At 40.0% G+C, this 11,583-nt stretch overlaps 1 protein-coding gene across 8 annotated transcripts in view; it reads left to right on the top strand.

Annotated features, from left to right (window-relative positions):
- The window catches only part of LOC149080560 (uncharacterized), a 100,194-nt gene extending 89,068 nt beyond the window's left edge, over nt 1–11,126 (top strand). For 6 of the 8 annotated variants that reach the window (XM_089239675.1, XM_089239676.1, XM_089239679.1 and 3 more), the window contains 2 exons: nt 6,581–7,935; nt 10,374–11,126. In XM_089239675.1, the coding sequence (XP_089095801.1) occupies nt 6,581–7,935; nt 10,374–10,886 (1,868 nt within the window). In that variant the 3' untranslated portion in view covers nt 10,887–11,126. The remainder of the gene's footprint in view (nt 1–6,580; nt 7,936–10,373) is intronic. The other 2 variants (XM_089239682.1, XM_089239681.1) reach the window with 1 other exon arrangement.
- Nucleotides 11,127–11,583: the final 457 nt, after the last annotated feature.

Consider the following 11,583-nt stretch of genomic DNA (forward strand, 5'->3'; position numbering starts at 1 on the left):
GCCTGTGGCGCCACTTCAAAGCGCTATTTAAGGCTTGGAGATTTCGACGATTTGAAGTACGGCAATTGTGTTTTTCTTGTGGTTTTTTCAAAAAAACGATCAATTATGCCTCGTAGAAAACAGCGATCATCTTTTGATCAAGTATCCGAGTTCGACAGAGGAAGGATAGTGGCCTACCGAGATTGTGGATTATCTTTCAGGGAAATCGGTAGTCGTGTTGGACGAAACCAAACAACTGTAATGCGGATATGTGATCGTTGGATGCAGGAGGGTACGACGGACCGACGTGTTCGATCGCATCCACCTCAGTGCACCACTTCACGTGATGACAGGCGTATTGTGCGTATGGCAGTGACGGATCGCTCAGCCACATCACCATGGCACAGCACATTCAGTCTGTACCGCATCATCCAGTGTCTGCGCGTACCATTCGACGCCGTTTACAGCAGAGTGGTCTGTCCGCAAGACGTCCATTGCTTCGTCTACCCTTGACGCAGAACCACAGACGTCTCCGCCGCCAATGGTGCGATGAAAGAAGGAAGTGGACGGCACAATGGAATGAAATTGTCTTTACTGACGAGTCACGTTTCTGTCTGCAACACCACGATGGTCGGATTCGAGTCTGGAGACACCGTGGAGAGAGGATGCTGAACAGCTGCGTTATGCACCGCCACACTGGTCCTGCACCGGGTATTATGGTATGGGGCGGTATTGGATATCACTCTCGCACTCCTCTAGTACGCATTGCCGGTACTTTAAAAAGCCAGCGCTACATCTCCGAGGTGTTGGAGCCAGTTGTCCTTCCTTACCTTCAGGGCTTGCCCACAGCCATATTTCAACAGGATAATGCGCGACCACACGTGGCACGCATTGTCCAAAGGTTCTTCGTCAATCGCCAGATTGAATTGCTTCCCTGGCCAGCTCGCTCTCCGGATCTTTCGCCGATAGAAAACATGTGGTCCGTGGTTGCTCAACGATTGACCCAGATTACATCCCCAGCTGCCACACCAGATCAACTTTGGCAACGCGTGGAAGCTGCTTGGTCTGCTGTACCCCAAGAACACATCCAAAGTCTCTTTGAATCAATGCCGAGGCGTGTGGCAGCGGTGATCTCCAACAATGGCGGCTACTCTGGCTACTGATTTTGGCAGGAACCACACTTCACAGAAGTCTATAAATTTAATCATTTGATGCTTGGTCAACATGTTATCTACAAAATAAATATTGTTGCGATATCTCTTGTCTTTCTTGGTGTTGCAATTTGGGTGGCCAGCAGTGTATATGCCATTTGCAAAATGCTCAGTGATTTTTCATGATACTTTTGGGCAAGGAGCAAAATAAGTGAATGCAAAAAAATAGGAAAACTTTCACAGTATGCCAGTGGATAAATCATAAAAAACGTGAGCTTTTTTTTTATTGAAGGGTATTTATTCTATTCTCTCGAATGAATTTATTTTCCATTTTCCGATGTAAGAAAAAGTGCATAATAAGTGTATTTCATTTTTTAAAGTCACACATTTTTTAAAACTAAACCATGGATTTCCAAGGTTAAGCATAAAATTTACCACCACATTCTGTAGCAGTTCTTTTGAATGTACAAAAATATTTTATGCGCAGCACTATAATAAGCAATGGTCATGACCAATCGCGATTATGAAGTCACCTAGAATGTTTGAATAAACAATAGTATGAAAACTATTGTAAAATGACGAAATCTTGGGTGACCAAGCGCGAGACGTGACTGTACCACACACAGTCACGTCACGGAAGGGACTGTTCTCTTCATGGATGAGTCTAGGTCTAGCCTGCAGAGCAACAGCAGACGTTGTTTGATTTGGAAAGAACACCTGGAATCCCCATTACCATTATTAAATATTTGTAAAAGAGATTCGTTCGGATGAGGCAGTGTCTTTATTTGGAGTATTGTCTCTTTAGATGGATGATCAGATTTCACATTTCTTTTCACGTAGAACCGTGATTGCTGAAGTCTATAGAAATGATACCCTTCGTGTTTGTCTGCCCTTCTACCGGTGCAATAGCTGAAAGTTTGGTCTTACAAGGCGAAAACACTTCACCACAAAGAGTTCGTATCGTGGGGAGTGCCTTCGGCAGCAAACAGCGCATAAAGTGGCTAGCTAGATCTCCTGACCTGAATTCTATCGAGCATGTTCGGGATGCACTAGATAAACTTGTTAATGCTTTCAATCCTTCACATATCTTCGCCACATTTACGGCAACTTTGAGAGAACTATTGGTTGCACTTCTTGCTTAGGCCATTACCGACAGTATGGAACATCGCTGTAGATGCTGTATCGCTGCTCCGGTAACTACTCTTTGTGTCTCTATGAAATCGAAATGGTTCAGAAGGAATAGCAGGGATAAGTACAAGGTGACAAAAAGAATACCAGATCTAACACAGCGTAATGGGATTCAGAGGCGTCGGAAGTGTTTTCAATCAGTGGGTGCTCGTCTTCAGTTTTATGAGCGAAATTTGAATTTATGGATCAATTCTGGGGGTGCTCGGATTCGTTCTACAAATTTCCATGGGTGCTCGAGCACCCACAGCACCCCCAGCTCCGACGCCACTGATGGGATTTCATCGCAGAAAATAAAATTTTCTCATGAATGGCACCAGATGTCCTAGTCTCGTTGGAAGTTGGCCACCACGATCTCATTACACGTTCGAATACATGTATAAAAAAACTATAAAATATAAGAAATAACACCTTGCAGCAGGAAAGATCAACGTTGGTCTTATCAGTAAATATGTCTCCTAATACATGTATTTTTTTCTGTGACCTGCATTCGTTAACAGTCTTTATTACTAAGGAATGATATAGCGAATGAGGATACGGAAACAGCTTTACTTGGACTGATACAGGATCATTTATTTCGAAAATATCAACTATAAAGATGGCATTACGTGTGTACACATAGGTGGAGATAGACTTGAAGGGGGGGGGGGGAAGCGCGCGCGATGCCAGTGATTATCAGCCTTCTCATACATTATATCGGTTGACCCTCCCTCCTTTCATTAACGATGGGGATGCCCCCTTCCATGATTCCCTCGTATTCCCGCCTATTTGTGTCCATAAATATTCAATGTACAGTATTTCTTATGGTTTGAAAGATTTTTTCCTTGTACTCACATATAATTTTTTTTTAGCAACGGTTATCAAATAAAATCTCTTATTTCGTTTTCCGAACTTTTGCAATATTGTTGGATGGATTTCTTCCTCGCTCATAACTGAGTCTGATTCGGATAGCTTAAAATATACCAAAATATATGATACACTGGTGTAAGAAATTCAGAGAATTTGCAGACTTGGTCGATTATCTCTAAAACTACTGTACCGATTTTAATGAAATTTGATATGTACATACATTTATACAATACAAAACAAATAACCATTCAATAATTGTAATACACACGCATGATCGTGCGTAACACTCGTTGGAGTCGGAAGGTATGAAACAGCGGTTGCAGGATAAACAAAAAAATGGGTTAATAGGGGGTATGGTCCCCTCTTACAGATATATAGGTCTCGCAGCGTGATTTCATACTTGAAATAAGGCAGTTTATCATTTCCTGTGGCAATTGGTCCCACTCATTCAGCAACGCTGTTTTCATTCCCTGGATGGTTCCCGGAGGGGGGTTGCGAGTTGCAATTGCCATCCCCAGAGCGTCCCAGACATGCTCTATAGGGTTAAGGTCTGGAGATCTGGCTGGCCAATCCATCCGGTGAATATCCTCACTCTCTAGAAAATCGTCAAGCAGAAGAGCTCTATGTGGTCTCGCGTTATCGTCCATTAAAATGAACTCAGGGCCAACTGCACCCCTGAAAAGGCGAACATAGGGCTCCAAGACCTCATCCCTATACCTCACACCAGTCACAGTGCCTCTTTCAAAGACATGGAGAGGTGTGCGGCCATCCAACATGATGCCTGCCCAGACCATTAAACCTCCTCCGCCATAATGGTCGATTTCGCGGACATTGGAGGGTAGGTAGCGCGTCCCTGGTTCTCTCCATATGAACGTACGGCGAGAATCGGTGCTTAGGCTGAACCGGGACTCATCAGTGAAGAGAACGGTCGCCCATTGATCCATACTCCAATCTCTATGCTCTCTGCACCATGATAAACGGATTCTCCTGTCCGTAGAAGTGAGCGGGATGCAAACAGCAGGTCTTCTTGCAAACAACCCTCTCTCATGAAGTCTTTTGGAAACAGTCACCCTTGATACATGGGTTCCTGTGGCTGCATACAAATCACGAGAGAGCTGAGAAGCTGTAGCACTCCTGTTACGCCTCGCTATAATCAACAAATGGCGATCTTCTCTGGCCGCCGTGGCTCTTGGACGACTTTTCCCAGGCTTTCTCTCGATGGATCCGGTATCCTGGAACTGTTTCCATAAGTTACACACGACGCTGGGCGTTAAATTGAACTCTCTACAAATCTGGACTTGAGATTGGCCTGCTTCTAGCCTCCCCACAATTCGCCACCTCATTCCATCATCTAAACGTTGGTGGTTACTCATTTTTACTGTTACAATTTGAAATTAACCGATTGCTGCAAAATAACACCAAGAAATTCGCCGAGGTGTGCTAGCGAACGAAATGCGTCTTAACTTACGCGCGCTTATAAAGCCTGTTTCTCTACTGGCTCCGCCTACACACACCTGTATGCTTACGTATTTGACGTACAAGATTTGCATTTTTGTCTAGAAGCAGTGGTTTTACATTCAGTTCAGTTCTTTTCATGAAATTCGATAAAATATACAAATTTTCTTAATTTATTTCACCAGTGTAGTAACTAAACTATACAATCATATCCACACAAAAATTAAACATCATACATGAAGTGCTGGAAATGAAGCGTTAAACGTAACGAAACGGGTACTGTTAATCCGTTAATTAATCTGCACAAAAGCTCGAGGTGTGATCATTTGATCACTTTTGTCGCCCCAACGTAATTTTTCTGCATGCGGGGTATTAATTAGATCGAGACTGACAGTTTATTGCCGATACCGAATGGCAGCGTTCGATATTTTATTTTCATTTGTCTCGTCGAGAGATTGGTGTGCTAACCCCGTCAGCTGGGGGGAAGGGACCAACTGATGTATCAATATGTTCTGTGTTTGTCTCCGTTTCTGTTGTACCTCCGCGTGGAGAAAGATTCCGACAAGGACTATACTCGAGTGTCGAACTCACGAGTATCTTTTGGTACCATAGGTGAGCATTATATCGACGTGAACTACCACACCCTAGTTTGAGGTGCGAAAATATACCATTATTAAGAAATGGCGGTAAGGTCTAAGACAAAAACATGTCACGATGAATAAAACCGATATTGTTGACCAGGCTATTTCGCTCAGTGTTTCACGGGTTTGCGTGACGAAAACCCTCGCAAATTGAATTTTGATAGAAGGCAGTAAATCGACATGATTTCGAAAAGAACAATCATTAGGATTTTGGAATGAGGGAAATCTCTAGTTGGAGTGTTGAAAACTGAGAATATATACCGCCACAAAGTCTCATCTCTAGGCTGGGGAAAACACGGGCTATACAAACCCAAAGCCAGTGACCAGTCGTCGACAGATAACTACCCCACTGCTGGACTATTATTTGAAATTGACTACACGACGTGAACGGATCACATGCGAAAGCAGTTCTCTTTCTATTTCTTCAGCGATGGCAGTGACTCAATGTGATGGCAAGTTCATCTCGCAAACCTGCAACGATATAGAAAGAGTGTCAGAAACCAATTTCTACTCAAATTATATTGCCGAAAATGATCACTGTCGAGAAGGCGCTGGCGTAGAGAGGCATCATCTTAGACCCCGGCCACACAGGCTCTACATCTTTCAGTCTCTACTGATTGGAGGAACAGGGATGAGATCAGAAAAGCCCATGTTCGTCATTTTCGAAGAACATTGTTCCTATTCATAGACAATAACATTCGGCTCCTTGTGAGTGAGGTTGTCCAGTGAATGAAGATGCCATAAAAATATTCCAAACTAAACCCAACAGTGCATGCATGGGATGCTGTTCTCATCTATTTTTCCCCACAAACGTTACACCGAACGTTGTTTCTCACGCTGCTTATTACCGCCATCCATAGTATAAGCCATAGTTTCCCAAACTTTTTGTCCCATCGCCCCCTTCTTCAGGTATTCTTTTATCCCATCGCTCCCTTCTTCAGTTATTCTTTTATCTCATCGTCCCCAACTCAAGCAAACCCATAGGATCCTATGTTATACCCGTAGCTTCTATCGTCCCCATTACCATTCCATCGAACACCAGGGGGTGATATTTGCCTACTTTGGAAAATACTGGTATAAGCAATCATTGCACCGCTTGCGTGGGTACAAGATGTAACCAGCTAACCACATTTCCTGGAGTATAGGTTGTTGGCTTATATATTCCGTATCCATAAATTTGATTTAATTCGGTTAATTTCAATTCTGTCCAGTATCTTTTGAGATCGGCAATGTGTGTGTGATGAAATTGTAAAATACTTAACATGTTATTTTTTTCGGATTCCCATTTTTCAAATTTGACTATTTTTGTTCTTCTTTTAGGAGTACTGTGGTCATCGGAGCTAGACTTCATAGCCAGTCACAATGAAAGACTCGTTGCTCTATCTCTTCTATCTACAGTTAACCAAAGTGAGCTTCTGGCTCACGAATCATCGAGATCAGAACAAGTTAGTAACCACGGAGCACAACATCATCTAACAGACAATGCGGCTACCATTTCAGCAGAGTTCGTTAATTTTGGTGTTTCTCTACTCGTGTATGCGATTCGATATCCTTCCGTTTATTGGGATTCTAACAAATCATTCGGATTTTTATTTTCTTTACAGTTGTTATTTAATGGTATTCAACAATTGCTTGCCATTACTGGCTTTGGCATTCTATACAAAGTTCACGTTTACGGAGCAGCTGCTGCTTTAGTTCGTTTCACTCCCCTGATGCTTGATCTAACTACCACGGTATTGTTATTCTTTTTATACAATATAGCAATGACAGCAACCAGTTGCTCGATGTACGCATATGGTTTACAAAAGCACAGAGAGTGGATAGAGAGACAATTACAACGGCATCACATAACTTGGGGAAGGGAACGATGGAGACTTTGGGGTTATACTCCCCATGTGTCTGCTTTTGTCGTCTTAGTGATGCTTGCTTGTGCTGCCGCGCCTATCACTTACGACCTAACACTTGTTTATTGTGGCAGTTTAGATGGCGTAATTTTAGCTTCGGTAACAAGTACCATTGCACACTTGTTCCTGTGGATCTTGCTATGGTTGTTCTTGACAGTGAAACAACGCTGGAAATTCGAAGATGGATTGTCCGTCATAAAAAAAAATGCAAAATATCGGAGTGATTCTAGAGCACATGATTGTAACGGGCACGTGCCTAGGGAAACAGTAGATGCAGAGCTTGCTAAATTGAGGGAATCAAGAGGGGATGCACCTCTTCTTGTTGTTGATAATGGACAAACATACCAGATCAGGGAAAAATCATGTAAGAAAGCAATCCTTACTTTGGCGAGTCAGTCCGTAATAAAACAGAAGAATTCTTCGTCAACAGACGAAGAAGATATATACTGGCTGAAACCCAGGCCTCCATCACCAAAAGCAACGATGGAATCAATCGACGATGAAGTTGGTCGGTCATCCACTTGGATAAGAAGCCACAAAAGATCTCCGATGAATCCAAAACCTCATAAAGTGACATTTGAAGAAGCTCTTCTGAGTTCTTCAACAAATAAAAAGAAAATAGCTGCAAAGCATACGAACACTTTGACGAAAACAAAAAAACGGAATTTGAAATTCGAGGATTACTCTGAAACGGGATCTGAGGATGGAGATTATGCAACGTTGACTAGTGTGCCAAAAAAAGATGACACTGAAGAAAATCAGAGATTGATGGTAAATGTATTTCAGAATCTCTCAATTTTTAATTCTTTCCAATTTATCTCGATTGGCTCTATTGATTATATTGGTGTTCAACTCACTATTTTTAATTGAATCTCTATACAGAGATTAAGATGTCCGAGTGATGTAAAGGATCCGAAACGATCTAACAGTAATTAATTTTAATGCAACCATATTAATTTAAACTTGAAGCTTGCAAGTAAAATTAAATCAACATCGATCATTCAAGTTGCGATACGCATGGCTCACACAACAATCGATCATATTTCTACTCCAACTCCTCACACATTCTGTGCTTACAATACTTTTTATAGCGAACTCTGCGCGCACTGTTTACGTTATAAACGAGCATCACTTCATTTTCATCTTTGGTCATCACATATATCGTAGGTCTTTCTTCTGATCTACTATCTCTGAACATAACTGTTCTTTACCTATTTCCTTAGTATCGCAATACTCTCTAGTTTTCATAACTGAGTTGAAGCATTTCATAATCTGAATTAAAAATTACAATTGTAATTACCACATTTGCTATCGTATAAGACGCACCTTAATTTTTGAAATACATTTTGTAAGCCGAAACACATAATACCAGGCATATAAGACGTGCTTATTTTTTATACCAATTTTCAAAGAGAAAAATGCGTCTTATTACGTCAGCAAATACAATACAATAGTCGATGATTATTATCCATGGTAAGTATGGCTATCTCATACTGTATAAATTATATTTCTGAGTAAATATCACAATTTTCGAATGAACTGTATTTTCAAATTAGGTATAGAAATTATTCGACATGCGAAATGTATGAACATTTTTAACTCTTCTGCTCCGTGCCGGCCAACTACGAGAAAGAATTCCTATTATTTTTTTTATTTATCTTTTCTCTCTAAAAAACATTTCTACCATATTGCACGATTTGAAAAAAAAAAAAAAATCAGCTACCCTACGTTCAAATCATTAATCCTTTTATGCTGATAAGAGAAGCTTGGAAAAAAATTGTATTATATAATTTTCAACAGAAAAGGACCTTTTTTGCGCGAAAAAAAAGGCTTTTTTTGAGAACAGCTGCCGTGATAACGCAAAATAGAAATAAAAAGTACATTTTTGAGAATGTCCAGCTGATTCAACAAAGTTGCGTTTGCAATTTTTGAAACAGTTTTCGTTGCAGAATTTTTAAATCATTTTTTTTTTCATTCTGTTACTTATGAAAGCATGAAGCAGAAATCTTTGAAAGGTAGGTAGAATCACATATTTAGCTTCATTCATCTTCCGCTCCTAAAGTGAAGATGGTGAATAAACAGAATCTTAATCCAATTATGCCAATGTATAAGTATATCAATTGTTTCTGAAATCCAGTAGCAACTTTATTCAAATAATTTATTTTTGTTATAAACCAGTCTGGATTTTTTGTCTTAGATATGAAAGGACATAATACTTTGCCTCTAAAAAACGTAATAAAGTGGTTGAATCTATACAAATTGAAAAATAAAAAAATCTCTGCAAGAACTCTCTAGAAATGAAAATATCATGTAATTCGTCTTTCAAAAATGAACAGCATATTCAGATTTCTCTTTAAAGTAAACATCATACTTTCTTTCGATCTTGCTCATTAAGTCATAGTTACGAGATTAAAATTTAGAAATATAAAACACGTTTCTATGAATTGTAAGTGACTTGTTATTCGTGCGGATATAAAAAAATAATTAAAAAAGTGATAGTTACTAGAAATTCAATACAGTATTCGAAATCTGACGCACAAAACACACCTTAAACACAAATTTCATGTTTAAGAACTCAGGAGCCCGCTAATTATCCCAAGACACGGCAAACAGATTTTCTGGGATGCAATAGTCTTCATAAATTAAGTTGCATATAAACTACGTGTAACCCAAAAATGGTCTAATTTTTTGTCCGCGAAGTATATAATCTATCAAATAGGTGTCAGACTAACCAACTTACAAAATTAGGATTGGTAAGTTGAAACTATTTTTTATGATTTTATTAATTAGTGTACCATGATCAAGTTGATCAAATGCTTTGAAGTAATCCTTGTAGCTGACATTTAATTGATGTTTATTGTTTATAGCATTAATTATACTGGCATTGAGACATGGAAGATCGCTGGTAGTGGACCTAGTATTAAGGAAATCAGGTTGATTCACTGAAATAACAAGGTTTGATCTGATAGCAAATTTTTATCAGATAGTGTAGTATCGATGGTGTAGAAATATAAGACGTTTAACAATGACCCGTGAATTGATAGTTATTTGATTATTATGATTGAACTGCATTTTTTATTGCGCCGAATAAAATGATATTCTTTTGTGATGTATTTTCAATGAGCGTGAACCAGAGGAAATATAGATAAGTTATCAATATGCTGATACGATATTTTTAATAATGTAATGCTATGTGTTCTTCTCATTAGATTCTCTGTCCGCTAGGGGAATCCAGATTGGCAACCATGGAGAGGAATGACGGTATAACCAGATCTCATTGCTCAACCATAACATATACAGATGTAGGAAGTGAAAGCACTCGAAGTAACGATTCGGGAATAGACAGTCTAAACCATAATCGGTACCAGAAACTCCCAGATACTTCAAGTCTTTGTTCCAGTTCTCCAGATAAAGGTTTCGGTTCTGACTCTTCAAGTGGAATATACTCCGGTGGTCATCTTGCCATCGGTGATAAGAAGCCCCTCTACAGTTCTCTTGGTGTAACAACTGCAATTCCCACTCTATCTGTATCGAGTAAGGTCACAGAGACTCCAACAGAGGTGCCACCATCGTTATCTGGTGAATCATTGAAAAATATTGCTTCGATTCGTCAAACACCTAACCAAATCAACTATTCCTTCAGTAGAGCAACAAATGTTAGACTCACGACGTTTTTAGAGGACCCAACCTCGTCTTTTGAAATTTCCTCTCCAGACAAGTAAAAAAACTCGAGTGGAAAAATCACTGATTGCCAAACATGAGAGTAAAAACAATCGCACACGAGCTTCTAAAACTGAAGACAGTTGAAACTGAACTATTGTGACGTACGAGTCACAAACTGAAACCACGTTATTTTTATCTTTTTCGCTTTAAAAAACTGCATGTGGTCGTGCGCTGTGGTAGTAACTATGTTGAATGTGCTTTGTAAATGTGTTGAAATAAGATCGTGACGGTTAAAATTCTTTTATTTGGTATTATATTGATCTATCTTACGATTTTAAATCAGGATTGATATCAAGTCCACTAAACCGTACATGCACCACATTCGTCCACATTCTTGTGCGGAACTTCTAACGAATTGGTAAATGTTGTGAAGCTAACGTGAAGTTTGTTTCTGTGTAATGCTGCCATCGATTTTTCTTACTATGAGTTAAGCACAATGATTGAATAATTGTATCATTGTGGACCTGTTGCTCTCTGTGGCGAGATATTTTAATGAAGGGATCGGCTCTCATTCACGCTTCGAAGTTGGAAACCTCATAAAATCAACTTCAGCAGACCATCACTGTAGAGAAAGTGGGGTTTGAACCCGGTTCCTCACGATGCAAGTCCGTCACTATCACCACTCGACCACCACAGCGGCTAACCTCAAGTCTGGGCAATATGCCAGTCTTGCGACACTGGCCACTTCAAAAGACG

This window comes from Pholcus phalangioides, unplaced genomic scaffold (genome assembly GCF_987345545.1).
Source record: "Pholcus phalangioides strain wild (caught in Gottingen) unplaced genomic scaffold, Ppha-v1.0 ptg000011l_1, whole genome shotgun sequence".
NCBI lineage: Eukaryota > Metazoa > Arthropoda > Arachnida > Araneae > Pholcidae > Pholcus > Pholcus phalangioides.